The 26,249-nt window shown below is 45.9% G+C and overlaps 1 protein-coding gene across 1 annotated transcript in view; it reads left to right on the top strand.

Annotated features, from left to right (window-relative positions):
• The window catches only part of CSMD2 (CUB and Sushi multiple domains 2), a 616,469-nt gene that overhangs the window by 519,510 nt on the left and 70,710 nt on the right, over positions 1-26,249 (top strand). Inside the window, exons 40-48 of the mRNA XM_064363669.1 lie at positions 238-354; positions 3,801-4,010; positions 9,590-9,778; positions 12,517-12,694; positions 14,046-14,191; positions 19,200-19,280; positions 19,729-19,842; positions 22,528-22,716; positions 25,480-25,626. Coding sequence (XP_064219739.1) covers positions 238-354; positions 3,801-4,010; positions 9,590-9,778; positions 12,517-12,694; positions 14,046-14,191; positions 19,200-19,280; positions 19,729-19,842; positions 22,528-22,716; positions 25,480-25,626 — 1,371 coding nt within the window. The remainder of the gene's footprint in view (positions 1-237; positions 355-3,800; positions 4,011-9,589; positions 9,779-12,516; positions 12,695-14,045; positions 14,192-19,199; positions 19,281-19,728; positions 19,843-22,527; positions 22,717-25,479; positions 25,627-26,249) is intronic.

The following is a 26,249-nucleotide window of genomic DNA, read 5'->3' as shown; positions in this document are numbered from 1 at the left end:
GTCCATAGCTTGGGTTTGTGGACTTAGTCTCTCCTGGAATGCACCTGCCTTCCTGAATATACATACTGAATGTTGCCCATGGACATAGTCTTTTAAGAAGATTCCTTTGGATTCTCAAGTGGCTTTATGACTCATGAAAGCTTAAAAACTGCTGCTTGAAGGGAGCTTCCAAACATTGGCAGGGCCCTGTATGCCCCTTGATGTTGTTCTGACACCCGTCTCATCTCATTGTCACAGCACAGTGTGGGGGAACAGTGGAAGAGATGGAGGGGGTGATCCTGAGCCCCGGCTTCCCAGGCAACTACCCCAGTAACATGGACTGCTCCTGGAAAATAGCACTGCCTGTGGGCTTTGGTAAGTCTCTACAACCCCCAGAGGAGACAGGCTTTATGCCCAGGCTCCTGAACTTAAAACCACTGTCCAGCTGGGCATGGTGGCTCATTCCTGTAATCCCAGCACTTTGGGAGACTAAGGCAGGCAGATCATGAGGTCAGGAGTTCAAGACCAGCCTGGCCAACATGGTGAAACCCCACCTATACTAAAAATTCAAAAGAATTAGCTGGGTGTGGTGGTAAATGCCTCCCAGCTACTGGGGAGGCTGAGGCAGGAGAATCAGTTGAACCTGGGAGGCAGAGTTTACAGTGAGCCGAGATCGTGCCACTGCACTCCAGTCTGGGTGACCGAGTGAGACTCCGTCTCAAAAAGAAAAAAAAAAAAACAACACTGTCCACCAAAATCTCCAGCATAACTTTGGGCCAAGTCTGATTAGCACTTTGCCTCTCTATTTTCTCATCTGTTGACCTCTTATACAATTGTGAAGACCAATGACAGAGATGAACAAACATATAGGGGGAGAAAAATCTTAGGGGTTGCCATTGTTATTATTTGAGCCATAAACTAAAATCCAAGACTGTTATTGAGAAATCACTCAGGTTATACCTAACACTATATCACTTGATATTAAAAACTAAAAATAAATTACTCAGGGATGGGTTTTTATAAAGGGGAAAAATCTGTCTTACAGAGATTGGACCTCAAGTTGTACTTTTAATCTGATGTCTGATTTATCATCCTAATTAAGTTAAGCCAAGGTCAATGTGAAATCAAGTTTCCATTCTTCATATGCACCTTCCAGCTGGCCTCGGTATTGGGAAGGTTTTTGGTTTTGTTGTTGTTGTTGTTTGGGTGGGGCTGCTGGATTATGCCAGGCGTGGGAGGTTGTCAGGGAGTGGAGGACATCAGTGTGGATACAAAATTTAATTGCTGGTGATCCATGTATTATGCACTGGGAATATCATTTAACCCCAATGTCTCTGTTGACGGGATGAGGGTTTTGTGCTTACATGGAACTGATGGGCTGTACACATGGGTCGTCTTGCCTAAGCCATTGCACTGCTTCTAGGAATGAAATGTCCCAGGGCGATTATGCCTGCGCAGCCCTGAATGCCAGTCTGTGAGCCTCAGAAATGAAGATCACCCATTTCGTTATTATTCAGCCTGGAGTGTGATTAGAGATTAGAGAAGGGACCTTTGGGAGAAAGCAGTCTAACTGGACTTCTCTAAATCTGGTCGGAGGGGAGGAGAGAGCCTGGTGACCCTCTAAAAGATGTTATTTTCTGTTCAGTACCATCTTCTGAAGGAAACTGGGTGCAAAGCGATGACACCCTTGGCGGCCTTAGGAGACTCCAGACTTTGAGATGTTAAGAGGATCTTGGAGACCCTATACCTCTGCATCCAGTCTTGGGGCAGAACCCAGATGATAGAAGATGGGGAGGGCAACATCCAAAGGCAAACAGAAGTTTAAATGAGGTGGCTTTCCCTATAAGTCCTTATGGTCAGCCACCATTTTCATCTCTAAGTTCTGGGTGCTAATTCAGGCTTCAGGGAAGAAGCCTACTGCTGGGTCCAGTCGCAGAGGCCCCGGATCCCTTGCTTTCAAGTTAATGTTGGATTAGGCCAAGGTTCCTAAGGCACCTGGTCTCAGTGTGTAAAGACCCGCTGCAGCTACATGCTGCTCCACTAGATGGCGATGACAGTCCAGTTCTTTCTGCAGAGCTCAAGTCAGAAATTCTGCCATCCTTAAAGAGCCCCTTTGGTGGGCATGCAGTTGGCAGTGCTCCTGTATAAGGGAATGATGCATGGGCAGTGGAATGGAAGGTACAGATTCCTCAGATAATGTGTGCAAAGATGCTCATCACAGAATTATCTGCAACTTGGAAACAATCTGCATGTTCATTAGTAGGGGCGTGAACTGTGTGGTTGGATAATTCACAAAATGGAATTAATTAACATGCCGTTAAAAATGAATGAACTATACTTTTGTATATCAACACGGATAGACCTTGAAAACCACAATACTATATAAAATAAAGAATGTATGTACAGTATAATATCATTTATGCAAATGTTTAAAACGCATAAACCCAGATACATATTTAAGAATCCAAAACAATGAACTGGAAGGATATCTTCCAAATTCATGTGTTTGCTTCTGTGGAGGGAAGGAGGGGAATGGAACAGGGCAGGAGATGAAAGGTCTTCAACGTTAAATGTCGAGTCATTTTATTCTTTAAATGATCAGATGCAAAAAAAAAAATTACACTAATGTGCTTATTCTGAGCTAATTAGATGATACAGATGAGCAAATTTTAAAAATGAAAATCCTAATTAGCTGGGCACGGTGGCGCGTGCCTGTAATCCCAGCTACTCAGGAGGCTGAGGCAGGAGAATTGCCTGAACCCAGGAGGCGGAGGTTGCGGTGAGCCGAGATCGTGCCATTGCACTCCAGCCTGGGTAACAAGAGCAAAACTCCGTCTCAAAAAAAAAAAAAAAAAAGAAAATCCATCTATAATCTCATCATGCAGAGATAATCAGTAATGGCTTAGTCCTCCGCCATTACCGCATAAGCCTCACGAAGACAAGTACCTTCTCGATCTTGCTCATCATGTACAATGCCTAGCACAGCCCCGATGTCCAGCAAATGCCCAGCAAATATTCTTAGCAAGTGAATTAATATTCTTCTACATTTTATAATACAAGAATTAGAATTGTACCCAGCATACTATTTTGTCATCTGATTTTTACAATTAGCAATGCAGCATAGGCCTTTTCCTATGCTCAGTAAATACATTTCTTCAACAACATTTTCCATAGTGATCTTATTTTGAAAAATCTAATCAGTAAACAAACATCAATGTTTCCAGGTTCATTCTTGGAAGAGTATATTAATACATACATTAAGAACTTAATTAGATGTATTTAACCTGTCAGGTCGCTAGAAGGTCTTGATTAACTAAGATCCTAAAGTGTAAACTTCATTTGGCTTCTTTATGGAACTGAGGGACAGTGTATACTTCTAAGCCTTAGAAGATTATCATAAGAGCTCTAGAAAACAGCAGTATTGAAGATCATGTCCTTTGGTTAAGTATGGGCAGTGTTGTTTTTAAATAAAAAGTTTATTCTAGCAAAACTATATGCTGATATTGGACATATGAATCATAAATTATAACAAATGTTGACCCTCAACTTTGTTTTCAACAAAATAAAATGAACTCCAGTGGAGCTCTGAAATGACTGATGCCTTTATTTTTGAATGAATAATACACGTTTAAGTTCAGCACTGTCAAAGATGAGAGACTTGGCTGGACTGGCAATTCCCAAAGCCTGTTCTGGAAGCCTTGGCTAGGTGGGAAATCAGTAGCAGGGACTCACAGCTCTAGCAGGAGATGCTTTCATGAGGCAGCACACTTGAGGCAGGACTATGTTGCTTTGGGCACTGTCTGCCTCTGTCTTGCTCCCAGGAGCTCACATCCAGTTCCTGAACTTCTCCACCGAGCCCAACCATGACTTCATAGAAATCCGGAATGGCCCCTATGAGACCAGCCGCATGATGGGAAGATTCAGTGGAAGCGAGCTTCCGAGCTCCCTCCTCTCCACGTCCCACGAGACCACCGTGTATTTCCACAGCGACCACTCCCAGAACCGGCCAGGATTCAAGCTGGAGTATCAGGGTAAGGACAAGGAGCACTGCATTTGCTTCTCTTTCTATCCCCATCTTTTGCCCCAACCACCCACCTTCCCAGCCTTCCATGTGTGAGGAAGACAGAACCAGAAGAGGTGAGTTGGGGTGGCAGGCCCAGCCAGGGAAGCTTCCTTTTGGTGGCAGATCTCTCCAGCCCCCAAGGCCATCTAACCCCATTTGGCAGTTTAAGTTCTCCCACAGCCTTTTCAACAGTGGCAGGCCCAACGACACTCTCTGAGGCTCCCACTCTGTACAGCTTTCCCTGGGCAAGTGGCCCATCTGTGCCTTCTCAGGCATCCCCAGGTGTCCAGCCAGTCATGCCCCCTCAGGCTTGATAAACTGAATTACTTCCCTAGGGTCCTTCCTGCATGTGAAGCCCAATTACTCTCAGCAAAGCTCTTCCTATGACAGGATGGAGGATTCTAGTAACAGTCCCAAGCGTACCTCTAAGCCTTGCATAAAGGGCAGGTTTTCCTGTGAGGCCCAACCACACTCACCACAGCGCTACCTCCCTGAGGTGGAATTCCATGACAGGCCCCACTCCTTCTGGGACATTCCCTGGGAGGTGCCCCATCTACACTCAGGTTCCCCTGTCATGGGCCATCCATCATCTGTGGATGTGGAGATTGTGCCCAACCTATGCAGCTGTACATGGTGTTCCAGAGTAAGCCCAACTTCTCCATTGGATGCTTCCCTTATTGTGACTGACTGAAGCATTTGTTCTAACCCCTTCCCCAGATTCTTCTACTGAATTTTTAAAAATATTTTAGATTTTTTTCCCAATACTAATTCAAGTTTATGAAAAAAAATCTAAACACTATAGATAATTTTGTGAGCATATTGTTAGCTCTGGCTGCTGTAACAAAATACCATAAGCCAAATGGCTTATAAACAGAAATTTATTTCTCACAGTTCTGAGGGCTGGGAAGTCCAAGATCACAGTGCCAGCAGATTCTGTGTCTGGTGAAGGCCCACTTTCTCATTTATGGACAGCGTCTTCTCACTGTGTCCTCACGTGGTGGAAAGGGCAAAGGAGCTCTCTCAGGCCTCATTTATAAGAGAATTAATCCTATTTATGAGGGTGGGCCACCAAAAGCCCTGCCTCCAAATACCCTCACATTGAGGATTAGGTTTCAACATAGGAATTTGAGAGGACAGAAATATTCAGGCCCTAACACCTATCATAGAAAGTCAAAATTCTCCCATAATCCCATCCTATGACTACCCTATGCAAAGACACACAATTCAATATATATTCCCTCATTTTTCAGCATACACATTGCTATAGCTATATTTTTAGCCAAAATTGGATACTAGAGTTTTGCTATTTTGTTTTTTAAAGTTAATTTTTAATTACACAAACAATTTCTAAACATATTTATCTTGTTTTAAAAAAGAAAAGAAAGAAATTAAAACCTTACAAGTAAGGCCAAAGCTCTCTTTGTCTGTAGCCTCCAAACCCAGGATTATTCTCCAGAAACAGCTGCTATTGTTTAGATGTGACCTTTCCAGGCCTGGATATAGATATGCTACATGTACCTGTGAAAAATATGTAACATTTTATACAATTTTTTGGCCATGTTTTTTATGTAAATAGTACCATCCTTTATGCAGCTTTCTGATACTTGACCTCTTCATACTGGAAATAATGTGGTACGGATGGAGCTCCTTCCTTGCCAGCGAATACTGACAGGGGACTGGGCTTATCATTTAGGGAAAGCCCTAAAGGGCATCCACGAGGCGTGTGCAATTGAATCAGTTCTGCAGGAGACTTCAGGCTTCCGGGGTCTATCTCAGGGAAAACTTTGGTGATTGTGGCTGGGCTTGTCACCTAGAGGGAGCCTCAGGAGAAGTTGGGCCGTGCACCCAGGCAGAGCCACTTCACTGGGGTTAGCACAGCTGACACACCCAGGGAAGCTGTATCCAGGCTCATCACAGAGGCCAGCCTTGCCCAAGGATCTCTGTGCCTATCATGTGGGAGGTGTGTACCTGTCAAACAGGTCATGACATGTCAGATGGCCATGATGTCACAGGAGGGACTTGGTCCCAAATATGTCCTCTCAGAGGCAGATGCAATGCCTTCCCCCAAAGCTTTCCTGCATCTTAGTTTGTCAGGGCTGCCATAAGAAAGCTGGGTGGCTAAAACAACAGAAAATTACTGTCCAAAGGCTCTGGGGCTCGAAGTTCAAGATCAAGATGTCAGCAGAGTTGGTTCCTTCTTAGGCCCGTGAGGGAGACTCTGTCCAGGCCCTTCCCGGCTTCTGATGGCTCATGGCAATCTTGGCATTTCCCAGCTCTTAAAAGTATCACCCCGACCTCTGGCTTCATCTTCACATGGTGCTCTTCCTGTGCCTCTGTCTCCAAATCCCCACTTTCTATAAAGACATCAGTCCTATTGGATGGGAGCCCGCCCTAGTGACCTCATTTTAATTTCCATAAGTTTGGTAAAGATCCTATCTATTTCCAATAAGGTCATATTCACAAGGAGTTGAGTCTTCGAGCATATGAATTTTGGGAGACACATTTCAGCCCCTCGCACCCCTGCCAGGCCCAAGGGCTCTCTCCCTGAGAACTTCCCTCTCTATAAACATAAGGAATGATGATGCCACCATCGTGCCAGGGACAGCTGCCCTGGGCCCATGCCATGCACGGTGCCTTCACCCGAGACAACAGGCACAGCCCTGCCACTGAGTACCTGTGATGCGACCAGCCACTTGCTGTGCTCCCCGTGTGACAAGCCCACTTGTCCTTCTAAAGGTTGTCCCTGTGTGGCCACGTCAGATTCTCCATTGACTCCCCCAACAGAAAAGGCCTAACTACCCACTCAGAGGCCTGGCCTTGGGCTCATTCTCCCTGCTCTCCCAGCCCCCACCTTTGGAAATGCCCCCACTCCAGCCACCCTGCACAAGGGGCCCAGCTGTCCCCCTGAGGCTTTCCGGACAACAAGCCAATGTTCTGGGCTAGTGTCCCTCCCTGGGATGGGCCTGTCTCTCCCACTGAGACCTCACAGCCTCCAGAGGCCCAGTCCTCCTCTGAGGACTTTCCCTATGTAAGGAGGCCAGGGGCAGCGAGTTGCCTTCAGACACCCAGCTCCTCCACCAGGAGTTGGCCCAACGTGTAAGAGGCACGGCAACATCCAGCACGGCTTCCACCCTGTAATGGGCCCCTCCTCCCACAAGCATGTGACCCTCAGGACTCGCCTGGATGTTCCCCTTCAGTCCCAGGCCCAGCTACTCACTCAGCGTTCACCCGTCTGCCGCAGTCCCAAGGACTCCGGTGGAGCCACACGTGGCACCGGGGCACCTGCTCCTCTTAGACTTGGGCTCCACCTCTATTAAGGCTTCACGTTTGGGGCGATCCCAACCTCTCGGGCTAGGCTGTCTCTAGGGCCAGAGGCCTAAGTACTCCCACAGAGGCCTCATCATTTGTGATAGGCCCCAATCATTCTCCCTGACTGTAAACCCACACTCTCCATTTACACCTTCCTCTGCCCTATGGAGCTGACCTTGTAAGCAAGCTCTGACCACTCTCCCCGGGTTTATCTTCTGGGGAAAGACCCAGCTTCGTAAACGAGCCATTTGTCCCCAGTGAGGCTGTTACTATCAGACGGACCCAGCTCTCCATGGCCCCTCGACTTTCCTTAGAAGTCCAATGCTTTACTCTTTCTCAAAATTCCTCCAACTGACACTCTGCACTTCCTGTGCTAGGGTCTTCCTTTCTGTCTTCGAGTACAGATTCCCATCAAGTTGTTAGTAGCAGCATAGAGAGCTCCTAGCCAGGCCTCCCAGTCTGACGTGCTCAATGTGTTCCAGCACAGGTTCTCACGAGGGTTCTGTTTATAAAGAACTTAGCAAAATGACCAAGACATACTATTGTCCCCCAAATGCTAGGCATCATCATTATTAATGTTTTAATATAATGGCATTTTGGTTAGAATTGTGTCTACCTGATTATGGCACTCTGTTTGGAAGTGTGTTCCCACTGTCGCCAGGTGTGCCCCTTTAGAACAGACCCACCTGCTCCCCCTGAGGAGTCCTTCTTTGGGGAAGTTCATGCTTCCTCCTCTTAGGGCTTATTTCTGCCTTATATACCCAACCTATCCCTTTGAAGCTTCTTCCAGGGGAACAGGATCTGAGGTTTTTCCCAGTGTTGAGGTACTCTCACTGAGAGGAGAGGTACTCTCACTAAAGTGTCTTTTTGAAGAGCCCAGATCCTTCCACAGGAGATGATTCCTGTAGGAGAGGCCCAGCTGCTCTCATCAAGGCTGTTCCTAGCTTCTCACACACAGTCACTCCCTTCATTCTCTCCTCATCTCTGGGTCCACATGGTTACCCTGGGCCTTTCTTTAAAGACCCAACCCATCCCATTTGGTTGCCTCCTGGGGCAAACGGCCCCCTGCTTCTGCTAAGACTTTCATTGCCAAATGGCCCAAACCCCCATGCCGCAGGGCCAGGCTTGTCCTGGGGCTGGGCAGCACCCCCACCCATGTGGCTGCTCGGTTTTGGGTCACCCAATTACCTCCATGATTTCCCAGCAATACCTGCCCAGTTCCTCCCCCGAGACTTCCCTGTGGGGTACTGAATGGAAACATATAACACAGCCACCATCACCACGTGAGTGCTCAGGAAGTGTTAGCTTCAAGATGTGCATTATTGATGTTGTTATGACATATGAGAAACATGTCTACTTCCAAGGAGCATCCATCCAGTCTCAACTACTTCCACTGAGAACTTCCACTGTAGGAATGTTCTGTCTCCTCCCACTGCCAATTTCCTGAATGGAGAGGGCCTGATTACTGCCATGAAGGCTGTTCTGTGTTCTGTGGACCCAATTAACCAAAGGCCTTGCTCAGGAATCCCTCAGAGGCCTCTCCCTGATGGACTGGCCTCAGCTGCTTCCATGGAGGCATCTCCTGTAGAGTCAGGCCACCCACTCTCATGGAAGCAGCTTCCCTGCTCTTTGGAGGGACTTGCTTTATGACAGTCACACATCCCTTAGCCCAGCTACTCCCTCTGAAAAGCTTCTCTCCTTGCCACAGATTTGACTTACTCCTACAAGATTTCTTCCTTTCTGAGAGGTTCTGATCTCTCAGAGTTGGAAAGAACCAACTCAATTTCTCCCTTTTCAACTCCTCCCTTCACTGCTTCCTATGCCTGGGATCTTGATCCTGGTTGTGAAGGTTCAATGAGATACACAACATGAAAGGAGCTAGGCCAGCGCCTGACCCCCATTGGCGTTCAGCGAATAGAGGTTCAGTTGAGCAATGTCTTCCTTGAGCCTCCTTTTCCTATGGAATTACTAATAATAGATACTATTTACTGAGCTTTCACCATGTGCCAATACTGTACAAAGAGCTATGTATGCGCTATCCTACTTAGTCCTCAATATAATTATATACACAGGAGAACTGAGGCGTACAGAAGGTGAATTACTTACCCAAAGCCAACAACTTGTACATGACAAGGGTCTGTTTGAGTCCAAGACTTGATGCTTCACCACTCTGCTCTCTGCCACTCCTATATTCTGGTCAGAGAGAACAAAGTGACCTTTTCTCCCCATCTTTTCCAGCCTATGAACTTCAAGAGTGCCCAGACCCAGAGCCCTTTGCCAATGGCATTGTGAGGGGAGCTGGCTACAACGTGGGACAATCAGTGACCTTTGAGTGCCTCCCAGGGTATCAATTGACTGGCCACCCTGTCCTCACTTGTCAACATGGCACCAACCGGAACTGGGACCATCCCCTGCCCAAGTGTGAAGGTATGTACCTCCCTCATCCCCAGTGGTTCTTCCTGCGGTGGTCATGGGCAATCCCATGTTCCACCTGCCTGCCCCATGGGATCTCCAGGGCTGGAAGTCCAGGCCAACTGTGGCCTATCCTCTTTTCACATGGATATGGTCCAGCCTAGCCAGGGAGAGGGTCCTGGCAACAGGGCTCTGGGCCAGCATTAGAGAGGACCTGGAGGAGATGTGGGCCACAGCCAAGGGGAAGACACATCCAGCCCTTGGGAAGATCTGCCCTGACAGGCTGGAGGACCCCCATTGGAAGGGAAGGCTCTGTGTGAGAGAGTGGGAGCCCAGAGGTGAGCTGAGGGGTGGAGAGGTAGAGTTAATCCAGGCACCGGCCCAAAGGAAGAAGAGAATGAAGCCTCTTTCTGAGAACTCTTTTGCTCCCCTCTTCATCTTCCCCCTCCCCGCTCCATTATACTCTCCTTCTTCACAGGGCTGTAGGCACCTGAGTTGATCTGTCAGGGAGCTGGAGGTGGCACTTTTTTGGGTCTTCTTCCTTACCCAGAACCGGGATGGAAGGTGACCAAGAGCTTGTGCTGCCTCCACCTTCATCTGCACACTTCCGTTCCATTTTCATTCCCTTTTCATTCTGGCAGCCCAGCATTTTCCTAGAGGAATTTCCTGGTGAAGGCAGGAATTTGTCTTGAAAAAGGAAGGTTTAGCAAGGGCAACAATCCAGGAAAGAGTATCCCAGCTCTGGGATCAAATCACCCCAGGCTGCAACTCAGACCCCTTTGCCTCTCTGAGCTTCAGGTTCTTCCTCAGTAAAATGGGACTTCTCAATCTCTATTTCACAAGAGTTGGAGGACTTCACAGATGGCTAGCTCTCAGACTCAAACTCTAAGTTTAACTCTCGATGGAAAGAGGGACCTTGTTTGCGAAACTGAGCCATTCTGGTGTTGGAATGTAAAACTGTGATTTCTAAAACTATCATAGCCTCAGTTCATTTTTCATATTTTCAGAGCTCTGCTGTGCATAACTTGGTCATTCTGCAGTTGTTGGCCCATAACATGCTGTGCAACAAGCCTCATCGTGGGCTTTCTTCCCTTATGCCTTTTCTTTTTATGGCATCACAGGAGAGAGAAAAGAGCAGTGCTTTCTCAGTCTGCTAGCTTGAGCCAGAAGCTCTTCTTCCTCCCCAGAAGCCTCCTTCCCTTGGCTCTTCACTCTCTTGCTTTCCCCCATGTCCCTTATGGCAAACTACAAGCCCCTTAATATAGCACACATGACCCTTAGGTTAGAGCCTAGTCCCTGCTGGCGTCCCATATTCTCCACTCTCATAGATTTTATGTTCCAGCTAAGCTGACATTCTTCGTTTTTCCAAAGTGCCATGTTTTCTTGCCTCTGGGTCTTAGCATATGTTGTCCTTTCTCATACAGCATTCTTCTCTCTTACCTTGCCTACTTAGCCCTAGTCATCCCTTAGGTCTGAGTATAAATGTGAATTCTACTAGGATTCCTTCGTTACTCTTACAAAACCAGATGCAGGGCTCCCCCAAACACCCCTCTGGCACTCACAATGATGACATGGTCCAGCCTGTGCTACAGATGCTGGTGTATTTGGCTGTGTCCCAGCGGTGTGCAAGCCTGGGGCAAAACTGAAGTACCCTGCTCCCCACTGTCTCCCAGGCCATGCCTGGCACCCAGGAGATACTCAGCTTATGTAGGAGGGATGGCGTGTGCCTGCACACCATTTTCAGGATGTACCTGCGTTCACAGGACCCCTGGCCTCTGCTTGCAGTCTGTTAGGATTCTCTCTCCTCAGTCTGGTCTGCCCCATCCAGATGTCTGTTTAATGCCTCATGTCAGCTAAAACACTCATTATTCGAGACCATGGTGTTTGGGATTTTTGTCCACCATCCCTGTCTATTCTCCTCCCCATGACTGACTCTGAATACCATGGAGATATCAAGGTTTCTTCATCCTCCTGCCTGAGGCCTAAATCAGTGATACTAAAATTGAGTGTTGCTTTTAGGGAACAGGAAGATAAGGAGAGAGGGTCATATCTACGTAGCAAATGTCTCTTCTTGATCTGGGGCCTGGGCTGAACATGTTACCTCATGTGACCAGAGAAAGCTATGGCGAAGCTTTCTCATCACCACCACAATCCTATGGGGGAGGTATTCTCAGTTCCATTTTACAGGTGAGGAAATGGAGACTCAGAGAGGCTAAACTACTTATCTAAGAGTATCTGCTCAATAAATCGTTCAACTATGATTTGAATCCAACCTTAGCCTCACCACGGGAACCCTCAACTCGAATTCTAGACCACAAATACCACTCTAGAAAGAGCAAATCAAAGAGAAAGAAAGAAAGATTTTGCCAATTTCTTAGCTCTTCCCAGCAAAAGCACTGCAGATTTTGACCCTAACATCTACTCCCTCCCATTTCTGGGAAGGGAGAGAGGACAGCTTCAGTGCATCCTTTTATCTTGGCAGTTCTCTTCCTAAGAAAGAGAAAGAGGGAGGCTGAGGCAGGCCCACAGAGGGGTCTGCAGTGAAGATTGAGCCAGCCAGGGTGTGCTGTGTGGGAACTGGTGGGTAGAACCAGGTGCAGCCATCCTCAGCTTGGCCTCCCTTCCCGCATCCCACCCGACCTCCCTGACAGGATGTTTACTTCCTGAGGAGCTGGGAGTTCCTTAGGAAGGCATCTCAATTCTCAGGTGGGTACTGAGGCCCTGCACTTATGTTTGTGTTCCCTCCCTGGCAGTCCCTTGTGGCGGGAACATCACTTCTTCCAACGGCACCGTGTACTCCCCAGGGTTCCCTAGCCCATACTCCAGCTCCCAGGACTGTGTCTGGCTGATCACCGTGCCCATTGGCCATGGCATCCGCCTCAACCTCAGCCTGCTGCAGACAGAGCCTTCCGGAGATTTCATCACCATCTGGTAGGCCAGGTGCCATGTCAACAGCCAATTAGAAAACAGCATTTGTTGGGTCCTATACTGGGTTACTAGTCAGTTACCTGTTGGTTTAGAAAAACCAAGAGCTGATTGGTTTTAAAGGCTGTCGGCCTCCTGGGTTTCAAATAAACATAGCGGAATGGGATTCAGCTGCAATTGGCCATTACGGCTCCTTGAAGGGAGAGGAATGGGAGGGCAGTGGCTCCCAGCCTACAGTCCTGCCAGGGCCAGGGAAAGTACCAATGGGTGCGTTAAGGGGAGTAGGTGTGGGTACACAGACTTGCCTCAGTATTTCCAGAGTTCAAATCAACATTCCACATGCACCGGGGCTAAGCCTCCCAGACTAATGGAAGAGATTTGAGGTGGAATTTTGTGATGTCCTGTTGGTCACTTGGTGCTGAGCCAGCACTTTCCAGCAGAACTTTCTGCAGTGATGGAAATGTTCTATGTCTATGCAGCCCAATATGGTAGCCACTGGCTACAGAGTACTTGGATATGACTGAGGATCTGATTTTTAAATGTTATTTAATCTTAATAATTTAAATGTAAATAGCCATGTGTGGCTGGCAGTGACTACTTTGCACAGCTCAGCTTTGAGTTATATAGTTAGATATTAGTTAATTTTAAATTAGGAATACAGATTAGCATTTGATATGTACCATTTCCTGGACAGTTTCTTCCCAAACCACTGAATCTCTGGAAAAGCATATAATTTTAAAATTCCTTTGTTTGGTGTTATTACTGCCATTCCGGGAATCAGCAGGGGTTAGGAGAATTCTCTTCCAAAGTTCCCAGGGCTTGGATAACTGCAACCAGACTGACCTGGGTTAATTTCCAACATGATTTCCAAGCAATGGCTAGGAACAGACAGGAGGGGTTAGATAAGGTTTCAGGGAAGAAAGCCTTTGCCCCGAAAGGCATTGTGAGTATACTCTTCGCTTGGAAGACAAGGAAATGAAGCTGGTGTGCATAGAAGCAGGTTTCTACACCAGTTCCTCAGCCCTGTCCTAGAGCTTCCCCAGAGAGAGAGGACCTGTGTTAAGACCCACAGCCTTGCTCCATGGAGCCTGAATCTCCCCAGGAGCCCACTGAGCTGGTGAAGAAGAATCAGGTGAATGAGGAATCAGTGTGAGCATCACCAATTCTATCAACTATGTTGGGAGACCAAGTTGGGAATGGTTAGGCAAGGTGTTTAGGGCATGGTGTGGGGACGTGTTGGTGCAAAAGGAATCATGGCCTCCCAATCCAAATCTGTCTTAAAGCCACCGATGGCACCACATGGAATAGGCAGCCATGGTGACTAGTGGCATGCCAGGATCTTGTTTCCCACATACAGGGATGGGCCACAGCAAACAGCACCACGGCTCGGCATCTTCACCCGGAGCATGGCCAAGAAAGCAGTGCACAGCTCATCCAACCAGGTCCTGCTCAAGTTCCACCGTGATGCAGCCACAGGGGGGATCTTCGCCATAGCTTTCTCTGGTCAGTATGGAAGCCTGGCCTGGTGGGAGAGGCCAGGCTTTCAAGTCAAGGCTGAGCTTGACTCCTGGCTCCACCATTTGCAGGTCATGTAACACTGAGTGAGTTGTGTAACCTCTTGGAGCCTCAGTGTCTTCAGAGTTATGAGAATTAAATATAATAGCCTATGTGAGAGCTCTCGGTATGGGGTTCTGTAAATGTAAGTTTTCCTCCTATTCCACATTGCCAGGACAGAGAGGCACAGGATCCCAATCCTTGGTGCCAAGTCCACTCATTCACATAAACTCACTGGCCAGCTTGTCCCTTAGCACTTTCTAGCAGGTTCTCCCTCTCCAAAGGGGTCTAGGGCCTCTGCTGACCTCTCAAGGAGCACAGTGTTTTTGTGCACTAATGAAGGCATTGTGATTTCAGGTAGGAAGAGTATGAACAATTCAGGGCAGGCATGTCTTTATTGGCAGCCTATTTTCTTCTACGGGTCCCAAGTTAGGAATCTGGATATTTCCTCAATTTGGTTATGGAGGAATTGCAGAGAGAAACTTATAGAATGTTCTCTGTGGACTTGTGCCCATCTATGGAATGATGCACATGTTTGCAGCTTACAGATCATTGCAGATATTTGAACCAGAAATCGGCAAAGCTGAGTTTTATTCGCAGCTCCACCTTGGGCCAGGTGTGTGAAACCTTGTACAGCTCCCTTCCCTACTTGAGACTCAATTTCTTCACCTGTAGGGATTACAGCCTTGGAGTTTGTGACCTGTAAGAATTCTGTGAGGTAGTAAGGCAAATATTCTAACCCCCATTTTACAAATGAAGAAATGGGACAGAGGAAGGCTCAAGTACTTGCCCAAAACCATGTGGATAGAACTTGGAACAGAACCCAGCCCATTCAGTATCTGCTCTGGAGTGTTATTACATCATGCGTGCACTTGCAGAAACACATTAGGACTGTGAAAGAGGTAGTGAAAGAAACAGAAAGAGACAGAGAGAAACAAGAATGTAAAAAGCCTAAGCAGCTGTGACTGCCATTCCCAGGAGCTGTCATCCAGGGTGAGTGCAGTATGAGAATGAGACTCCGCCCTCTCCATCTGCTCAGTTCCCATGCCCCTCCTGTTGGGCACACCTGTCCTTCCACTAACAAGACCCAGGCTTTAAGGTTCTGTCATTTTGACTTGTGACTTTCCCATAGAGTGCTAGAGTGTGGACTTCAGAGTCACAGACAGGTGCAAACCTTGGCTCTAACACATACAAACTATGGAACTTTGTCTGTCATTTCACCTTTCTGAGCCTCAATTTTATTATGCACAAAATAAGAATGATGAGTACATAACCTAACAGAGTTAAGTGAAATGATGTTCGGGAATCCTTAGCTCCAGGCACAGAGTATAAAAGGTGCTCAATAAATTTGTAGTTTCAGTAGTCATCCTTGTCATGATTATTTTTATTATATTTAGATATTGACAGGCTCGGTGTGAAGTTACCTTGGTGCTGGGCCGGGTCTCTCGTTCCTGTTCCTGAGCCCTCACCTGTACCAGAACCAGGTAAAGGAGGCTCAGTGAGAACCTGTATCTAAAAAGAAAAGAAAAAGAATCATTCATATGGAATACAATTCATTGATTTAGAGAAATGTTTATTTTATATTGTTCAGGGCAAAAAAGCAGGTGATTTTTAAAACTCAGATGATGGTATCACCAGAAAATGCAGTGATTATGGACTGCCACCCTACATCACACTCACCACTCCTTGTGATGTTCTTAGAAAAGAGATACAAGGAACAAAGGCTAAGGAAGGCATTTCAATATTAGCTGGGCATGGACCCCAAATTCAAAAGCAGAGCCCTGAGTCTTTTGGTAAGCTCAAATGAACCATATGAACTCACATTTTTTTTCTAAGCTAATTTGGTTTTAAAAGCTTCAAACGAGGCCAGGCACAGTGACTCACACCTGTAATCCCGGCACTTTGGGAGACCCAGGCGGGCGGATCACCTGAGGCCAGGGGTTCGAGATCCGCCTGACCAACATGGAGAAACCCCATCTCTACTAAAAATATAAAAATTAGGCAGGCATGGTGGCAGACACCTGTATCCCCAGCTACTCAGGAGGCTGAGACAGGAGAATTGTTTGAACCCAGGAAGCAGAGGTTGTGGTGAGCCGAGATCACGCCATTGCACTCCAGCCTGGGCAACAGAGACTCCGTCTCAAAATAAAATTTAAATAAATAATGCTTCAAATGCAAGGCCAATCCGGCAGACTCAGCAGCTTGAGGAAGAACGATCCCAGGAAGACCATGGGACCATTGCTCGCAATAGCTGCTGATGAGCCAACTGCTGCTTAAAGCAACTGCCCCTACTGCCCACCAGTTAACATGTTCACATGCCAGAATCCAGCTAAGCTCTCTCAACGCCTCACCCTCTTCCCCCAAGGGGAAGAAGGAGGGTATTCACAAAATGAAATGGAAGAGTCAGCCTTGAATGTCCCCTGTCCTAAAGTTCTGTAGCAATAACATGGTAGATGTGGTGGGATACTATCAATGTGGTAAGAGTGTGTGTGTGTGATGGGAAGCAGGGAGGGTGTGTCTGTAAAAGACCCAAGGTCCTACAGCAAAGTTTTTGAAATGCTTGTGCCTAGATGGTGGGAATTCTGGGAATTTTTGTTTTGTTGCTTTTTAGTATCCCATAAGCTTCCTACAGTAAAAGGAAATTTGTAATTTTATGGCCAGGCACAGTGACTCACACCTGTAATCCCAGCACTTAGGGAAGCCAAGGTGGGAGGATCACTTGAGCCCAGTAGTTTGAGATCAGCCTGGGCAATATAGTGAAACTCCATCTCTACCAAAATAAAAATTTTTTAATTAGCCAGGCGTGTTGGCATGAACCTGTAGTCCCAGCTACTTGGGAGGCAGAGGTGAGAAGATAGCTTAAGCCCAGAAGGTCAAGGCTGCAGTGAGCTGTGATTGTGCCACTGTACTCTAGTCTGGGTGACAGAGCAAGACCTTGCAAAATAAATAAATAAATAAAGTAGTTTTAAAATGTAATGGAAAATCACCCCAATCAAAATAGTAATAACAAAATATCAAGTACCCAGGCTGTATTTAATTGGGGATATGTTTTTATTCATTTTTCTCCTGGAAAAGTTTAGTATGCCTTAGAAGTTTTAAACATAGGTATGATGCAGAGAATGGAAGGCACAAATGTTTTTTAACTTACTGAGAAAAATTATAGTTGACTACATAAAAATGTAATACTTCTACAAATCAACAGTGCTGTAAATAAAATTAAGCAAATGATAAACTGGGAAAATATAATTAACTGTCTAAGGTCAACCTTGAATATTCATAGAGTTCTTCGAATTTATAAGAAAAATAGGGGCAAAGAGGTCTTTCATAGCTAGACCTTTCTGTCTAGAGTTTTGTAATGTCTCAAGCTGCAAGGTTTCACAGTGCACAGGATGTTTATGGTACAGTATGCAATGCACAGAGGCACTGTTTTGTCACGCCATATTGTTGGGTGATCGTGAAGTGATGTTTTAAATATTTAACTTCTAACATAGTGGCTTATTGCATATAGTTAGGTATTTTACTTTGTCTTAATTACTTTTTGGATTTTGGGTGGAAATACAACACAGTATAATTTTTTCCCACTTAAAATAATGGGATATAGGCTCCTAGTGAATATCTTTACACAGAACGTTTGATTTCCAGGAAGAGATTACTGACATTCAGCAGGAGATGTCTGTACTTTCAAAGGGGTCATGTACTTGAATCCTATCTAGTTAAAAAAGAAAAAGAAAAAAACCATAAAAGTTGCATGTATAAAACGAATTTCATTGCAGTTTTGTTTTAAATTGCAAAACTTTGGAAACCTAAATGGTTAACAGGGTGTCTGTTAAATACATTCTAGTAAATCTGTATGATTAAATCCTATGAAGTCATTTCACTCATATTTTTGAAGACATTTAATTATATGGGAAAATTCTCGCAATATAATAGTAAGTGTCCAAGGATCAACAGAAGATATATAACATATGATGCAAGTTGTGTAAAAGAAAAATATTTATACATGCAGAGAATAAACACTCCAAGAACATAATATAATTGGTTAACAGTGGTTGTCTCTGAGAGGGCAATGGATGAGTTTTTCTTCCTATTGTTCTCAGAGAAGACCTCACATTTTTTTAATGATAATATATTATATTTGTATTTATTAAGGAACACTTTTTAAAAAAATATAGCAGGGATTGGGGTGACTGGAAATAGTAACCAGAGTAACAACAGCAGGTGCAGCAACTGCAGCTGACACTTGTATAGCACTTGACTCTGGGCCAGGTAGTAAAAGCCAAGTCATGAGCCCACACTGAACTTTGCCTCAGTAAGCAGCATCCTGCCTCTAGCATCATCCAGTCTCTGCCCATAGGGATGAATTCCAGTCTAGGAAATTTGTGAAGCCAGAAGTATCTGGTCAAAGATCAGAAGAGTCAGCTTATTAGCTGACTCCAGTGGGTACTCGCAGAAGCCACATGCAGTATGTAGAGGTCAAGTGTTGGGAAGAATACAGGGTTTGGGAGCAGCCAGACCTGGATTCAAATCCTGCCTGTGCCACTTAATTCCTGTGTGACCTTGAGGGACATACTTCACCTTTCTGAATCTCACTTGCTCACAAGTAGAGTAAGAGCACCTCACAGCGTGGTCAGATGTTGTGAGGGTTAGAGTAGCAGCCTGTAAAACACCTAATATCCACGAGACGCTCAGAAAATACTCCTCTCCCACCCTTCTGTGATAGTGATGGTGTCACTGACTTCTTATTAGATTGTCCTTCCTTTGTTATTATTAATTTCAGTAAGGATGGCAGAAGATAAGCAAAAAGGACTTGGCTAAACTTGCCCCGTTTACACATAAGTACTCATGAATATCTGTGTGAATAAATGAGGGATGAGAAAGTGAAGAATTGAACAAATGAATGACAGCATACCTAGAGAACGATGATCTTACCCTGACTTGCCTGCTTTTACCTTTTCAGCTTATCCGCTCACCAAATGCCCTCCTCCCACCATCCTCCCCAATGCCGAAGTCGTCACAGAGAATGAAGAATTCAACATAGGTAGCACCTCCCAAGCCTGGGGAAGGAAGGGAAGGTGGCAGTGGGAGCTGTTGGGATAGTGGGGCTCATCCCTCCTTCCTGTCCATGGAGAGAGAAACAGTAGGCCCTGTGCCAGAGGGGTCTCTCAGCTGAGTTTGCACCCAAAATAAAATCAAAAGGGGAGCCAGAAAAAAAGTTTTCTTCTGCGATTCAAGTCAGCATCTGTTTGAGAAATAAAGCCATGCAAGATAATATGAAATGCCCTGGAATATGAAACAGTCCTAGGCTCAGGCAAGGCTGAACTGTGAGACAGGAGCAGGTGTCTGGGCCATTTGATGGGAGCCGAGCTAGTTATTTAAGTCTGAACAGAATATGACCCACCTCTGATCATCACCTAGAAGTGGGTTCAGGCCCATCTGCCCTGTCCAAACTTCTGAAGGGAGTCCTCATGCTGGTCGTTCTTTGACAGGTGACATCGTACGCTACAGATGCCTCCCTGGCTTTACCTTAGTGGGGAATGAAATCCTGACCTGCAAACTTGGAACTTACCTGCAGTTTGAAGGCCCTCCGCCAATATGTGAAGGTAATTACATGGAGCTGCATCCGTATGGGGCCTAGAAGTTCCTCCCAAACAAAACCCTTGTTTTGCTTCTCTTTCTATTCCTAGTTTTTAGCTCAGTCACTACCCCATAACATGAAAAGTCTCTTGATAAATGTCTGATGAATAAATGAGTGCCTGAGGAATGAGTGAGCAATCACTCTAGCTAGGTTCTTTGCCCTCTTCTGATGTCTGAACCTGTGAATTGGCCACAGTGGCCACATTTATTTCCATCTTCCTTTTTTTCTTTGCTGGGAATTTCTTGGAATTGCATACTGAGCAATGGAAGCAGGAAGTCCCTCCCTGGGCCTTCAGGGAAGGGCGGGCTCACACACCAATGCTGCCTTACTGGTGCTCGGATGCACCCAAGGTCCTGTGTGCCAAACCAGGCAACCGAGAGACCACAGTAGTCTTTATTCCAATGTACTACACCTTGACAGAAATGAATTTGCTTCACCTAGTCACCCCAACTAAGATCAAAACATATTCTCCACTCATCAAGCATCTGACCTAAGGCAAGGCACCTGATTGTCTTGCCCTCAATCTTCCCTTCTGTAATGGTAGTACTTATGCCATGGGGTTATTCAATGGATTAATAACATACAGCAGTTTAGAATGATGCCTGGCATGTGGTAATTGTTCCATGTTTGCTGTTAATATTATCGCTAGCGTGACTACTATTTCTAGAACTACTGCTGCCTGCAAATATTCAGTAGCCTGTGGGGAAACAGGTCACCCTTTGCCCCACCCCTGGGAAAGCAAGAGTAGGAAGCACCTGCAATATGGACTGTCCATGAGGAAGAGCAGACCTGGTAGAGGCAGGAATGGACCACGAGCCCTAAGAACTTAAATATCATCACATCTCAGTGCCCTGTACTGGTCATCGGATCAGTGAAATCAGGAGCATGTCAAAAGCTAAGCGAGTCTCCTCCTAGAAGACATTTGTTTTCCTTCTCTTCTTAAAATTAAAAAGGAAGCTCTATCAGGAAAAGTCAGTGAGTACCTTTCAAAGCTACTTGGGAAGAATCCTGGATGACTCCTGTGAAATTCTGGGCCACAGCAAGACTCTGTCTAGGAGCCCAGCCCCAGTGCTGAATACCAAGCCCCACTTCTCTGAAGGCAGAGGTGAGATGGGTGGACAGCCCATGGCAGTCTTCTACCCAAAATAGCATTACCTGAGATTGTAATTCAGGGATTAATTTTTGGCCTTGCAGTTCCAGAAACTCCCTTATACCAGTGTCCCAGAATCCAGCAAACCTAGGAAGCCTGTCTAAAGGCACATCTACTGCAAAACACCAGTTTCTCCATGTGCAGTGATTGGAATATAACTATCATCAATGCACACCTTTGTACTGAAGGAACAATGTACTGAAGAAGTTGATTTAGTCCTCAGAACTTTGCTTTGGCATCTGCACCAAGCAAATGGAGGTGGATGGTCCTGAAATTGCTTTCATGCTGTGATGCTTGCCTGTGCTCCAGGACAGAGCACCTCCTCAGTGCTGGAGAAGGGCCTCTCTGAACCAGCAGCTTCCCTCCCACTCATGAGGATAACGAAAAACCCAATCCTGCTCCTCCAGCTCCTCCTTTTCTAAGTTCCAAGCTCAATGTCTTCTTTAGAATTACATTTTTTTCTTTAGCTATATTAATACTACCAATTAGACCACAGCCAAGTTCTGACACCCTTTCTGTTCAAGATGCAGTTATTATCATTCTCTCTACAGTTTATTGAAGCACTATGTTGCATGCTTTACATATGTTATTTCAAAAAAAATTTTTTTTGAGACTGAGTCTCACTCTGTCACCAGGCTAGAGTGTCCCACTTCTCTGAAGGCAGTGGGGCTCTCCAGCCTGGCGACAGAGTGAGACAGAGTGGTACAATCTCGGCTCACTGCAACATCCACCTCCCAGGTTCAAGCGATTCTCCTGCTTCAGGCTCACTGGCAGCTGGGACTACAGGCGCACACCACCACATCCAGCTTATTGTTGTATTTTTAGTAGAGACAGGGTTTCACCATGTTGGCCAGGATTCTCTCAATCTCTTGACCTTCTGATCTACCCACCTTGGCCTCCCAAAGTCTTGGAATTACAGGCGTGAGCCACCACGCCTGGCCTGTAATATTTTATATAACGCTCACAACAATCCTGTAAGGTCCATGCTATCTCTGTGTTGGAGATGGAGAAGCCATCACGCAGGGAGGAGATAATTTGTTCAAGACCACGCCAGTAGTAAGTGGCAGAGGTGGGCTATAAATCTAGGTGTATTTGACTTAAAATCCCATGTACTTACCCCTGCCCTATACAGTACCATCTTTGTTGAAACAAAACCCATTTTATAGATTATCTCCTTTGGATTTGGGAATGCCTTACTATTGTCCATATGTATGTTTCATCCTTCCCTACCCAAAGCCAGGTAGTAGAACCCACAACTTAGCTAGGAAGTAACTCCAACCAACTGGCCAAGCCCAAGTCCAAGAAATACGGCAATATCAACACAGGATCTAAGGCCACCTTGTGTCTTGGAGCAGTACAATGATGGATGTGGGATCTTATGTGAATGTGCTCAAATACCGATTTTCTAAAGGTTGCCTTTTGTATTGGGAAAAGCAAATGTGTTTGCCATAGTTCCATCTCCACCTCATGTTACCTGGTGTTTCTCTTTCTTTCTCCAAGTGCACTGCCCAACAAATGAGCTTCTGACAGACTCCACAGGTGTGATCTTGAGCCAGAGCTACCCTGGAAGCTATCCTCAGTTCCAGACCTGCTCCTGGCTGGTGAGAGTAGAGCCCGACTATAACATCTCCCTCACAGTGGAGTACTTCCTCAGTGAGAAGCAGTATGATGAGTTTGAGATTTTTGATGGTAAGTCGGTCAAATGCTGCATAGATCTCTGCTGCAGAAAACATGGACTTGCTCCAGAACCCTAGGAGTCTGTGCTGCAGTTTTCGTATCAGGGCTTGCCAGAAGCTCCACAGGATGTCCTTCCCTACCACAGCATCCTCAAGGCCATGGGACCTGAGGGGTGGCATGGCCCAAGCAGCAGGGCTGCTTATATTACAACTTGAACCTGTTACCAAGCCTTTTCTTACTCTAGCTCCCACTCAAAGTCAGTCCTGTTAATGTCAACAGATAAATGAGTCATAGCAGTATTCCCAAGTGAAAAGTGTGCTTCCTCCAAAACCCAGAGATCTACCAAACATTGTGCTTACTTCTTTGGCTTTAAGAGAGAAAAGGTACAATAATTTGCTCTTTAATTTGGAGGGAATGTCTCAGCATGCTTCAGACCACTGGACCCTAAAAACTTAACAGCAGACTTGGTAGGATTTCTCTCTTGCTCTCTGGAGCACATGTGTCCTGCAATGGCATCTTGCCAAAGCACTAACTGTCCCTTCTCACTCATCAGAGCCGATTAATATGATGTCCTCAATAGAGTGAACCAATATGTTATATTCTGCAAGATGTCCAGATGGTCCACATCCCTTTGTACTCTGTTCTGACAGAGAACAAGAGAAGTAACACAGCTCTGGGGAAAACCATGAATGTATACTGTTGTATACCTCGTGTGAATGCAAACTGCTTCTGATGCTCCTGTCTGAAGGGTATGGAAAAGACTACATGGCCAGATCAACAGCTGCATTCCTTGTATCTAAGGCTGTGTTAATCTGTTCTAATAAAGAGATGCACCTTACACAGCTGCTACAATTGAGGCTCCTACATGGTTAAGTGTGTACTGTGAGACAGACCTGGGCCAGGACTCCATTTATTCCCAACCCCAGTCTTCATACACCCCTCCTGTGACAGGGTAGCTGTGATAGTGCTTTGGGCCTCCCTTCCATCAGCATCAATTAACATCCTGTATCCAGAAGTCTTTGATATATCTGAACATTCTCTTTTCTATAATATTCAGTTTTCTGAGTAAACACTAGTAGGTCTTTTGGGGGAAGAACTGTAGGAACAACTACTATATACAATTGTTGTCATTGTGCAGGGTTTTTTTTTTCATAGGGACCTGGCCTCTTGGGAAATGAAACCTGGCTTAAGTCTGCAAACTGGGCAAGGGATTGCACCTTTCCGCTGGAGGCAGCTTTTCTCACCCTGCGGTTATCTACTCATGATCTCTTTTGTTCATATAGTCATAGTTGTTTTGGCCGCTCTTTTTGGCTTCCTATTTACCTTACCCTTAGGAACATCGTGTTCTATGAGCCATCTTTGTAGATCCTGTAGGCCAGGCCCTCACAGCTGCCATTCCAACCTTGCTTTCCATTTTAGTAATTATGCCAACTTTGCTTCTGACTGTTAAGTAATTCCACTGGCCTCTGTATTCTAGGACCTTCGCATCCCCATTACTGCTAGGGAGCCCAGCATCTCTTCCCATCAGTTTTGACCCACAGGAGATATCCATTAATTACTCAGCAATGCTGGTCCTCACCCACTCCAGGAAGGCTGGAGCTCCTCACCTCCTGATTGCTTTAGTAAATGGTGCGTCCTCCAGGTCTTCCTGAGAACTATGGTCAGCTAGTGGGTGCTCTGCTCTTACACAGTAGACCTAGCCCAGCATGCCACTTCTCTGAGCCTTTCCCTTTATAGCTGGCCATGGCAGTTCTGGTGGCTCTTTATTTAATATGATCCATTACTTTTTCCAAGCTTCTAAGAGCTGTCTCAGTGGCATAGTAGAGCCATCACTCAGGGCCTTTTCCAGGGTGATAAATCCTGTGTTATGGATTATCCAGCTTCATATTCTGCTCCCCTTCAACCAGACCCCTGGGGATACAATCCCAGGCACTTAAGGTAGGACAAAAGAACAGGGAGGTCTTTCTCAAAGAGCCTTCAAAAGCAATATTAGGGAGCTCTTACTTATGACTCAGACATGACATTTTCCTCTAGCTTTATTACTATATATTCATTCCATAAATATTTTTTCTATATGGCAGGTACTGAGGATTTTTGTTTGTTTGTTTGTTTGTTTTGAGACAGAGTTTTGCTCTGTTGCCCAGGCTGGAGTGCAATGGTGCAGTCTTGGCTCACTGCAACCTCCGCTTCCTGGGTTCAAGCAATTCTTGTGCCTTAGATTCCCCAGTAGCTGGGACTACAGGCATGCAACCACCATACCCAGCTAATTTTGTTTTTTTTTTTCTTTTTTTTGGTAGAGGTGGGGTCTTACTATGTTACCCAAGCTGGTCTCAAACTCCTGGGCTCAAGTGATTCACCTGCCTCAGCCTCCCAAAGTGCTGGGATTACAAGCATGAGCCACCTCACCCAGCCTGAGCTTTTTTAAATACACCAAGAGAAGTAGGGTGGCCAAGTGGAAGAAGTTCCCAGTTTGAAAACCAGCTCTTCCGTAAACCAGCTACTTGACCTTGGTCAGGTCTCAAAATGCAAATCAATTTCATCTTACCTGCCAGCTCCTATAGGTAGGCAGGGACTTCCTAGAGCACTGCTGTAGAGCGAGGCTCAGGAGAAAAGAGCACCTTGAGCAATGCCTGTGGATGCAGAGAGAGGAGTGCAAGTACAGATGATTTTGCTGACTCTGAACAGGTCACCCCACCCTCTGAGCCCTGAGGTCTTCCCTGGTAGCTCCCTGTGATGGCTCCGATGGTCTGTAATCCTGAGTCCTTCTCACCCCAGGTCCCTCCGGACAGAGCCCTCTGCTAAAAGCCCTCAGTGGAAATTACTCAGCTCCCCTGATTTTCACCAGCTCAAGCAACTCTGTGTACCTGCGCTGGTCATCTGATCACGCCTACAATCGGAAGGGCTTTAAGATTCGCTATTCAGGTGAGTTAAAAAAAAAAAAAAAAAGACACACACACAAATAAGCCATTGGCCCTCTCTTTATCAAAGCTGCAAGCTCCTCGTGAAGACTGGCCAGCTGTTCCTCTCCTCTAAATCTCCCTCACCTGAAGCTAAGCGGTCTTTGCCATTTCCGTATCTCCTATTCTTCTATTTTATTCCCCTCTTTTAACCTCTTCCCTCCCTTCTTATACAGCCAGTCTGTGTCTTCAGGATAAGTTTAACTATTATTTATGAGCTGATAATACCTAACAGTGATCCTGTCCCTTTAGGAAAGTTAGGAAATGCTAACTTTAAATTTCTTTGAAACTAAAAAGCCCTAAAGCATGGATTTTTGACTGGCAGATGTTAACCAGGCAGCAAAGGATAGGCTATATTTCAAGGCCAGGTACCTTTCTTCTGCTCTTCAAGCTGTATCTTATAAACAGAATCAGATCAAAAGACCAGGCCAGCCCAAAGGCTGACCCAAGGAACAATCTATAAGGACTGAAAAAATACTCCTGGAAATATAATGAGATGGAGAAAATTGAATTTGTCTGATTTCCTGTCATGGGAATTACTGTCTGTGGTTGGAAGAAAACTTCACAAGCTGCTTGATGCCCACTTTG

The sequence above is a fragment of the Aotus nancymaae genome, unplaced genomic scaffold, assembly GCF_030222135.1.
Source record: "Aotus nancymaae isolate 86718 unplaced genomic scaffold, 86718_ANA_hifiasm-v0.15.2.pri h1tg000053l, whole genome shotgun sequence".
In the NCBI taxonomy this organism is placed as follows: domain Eukaryota; kingdom Metazoa; phylum Chordata; class Mammalia; order Primates; family Aotidae; genus Aotus; species Aotus nancymaae.
This window is presented reverse-complemented; position numbering and strand designations above follow the sequence as displayed.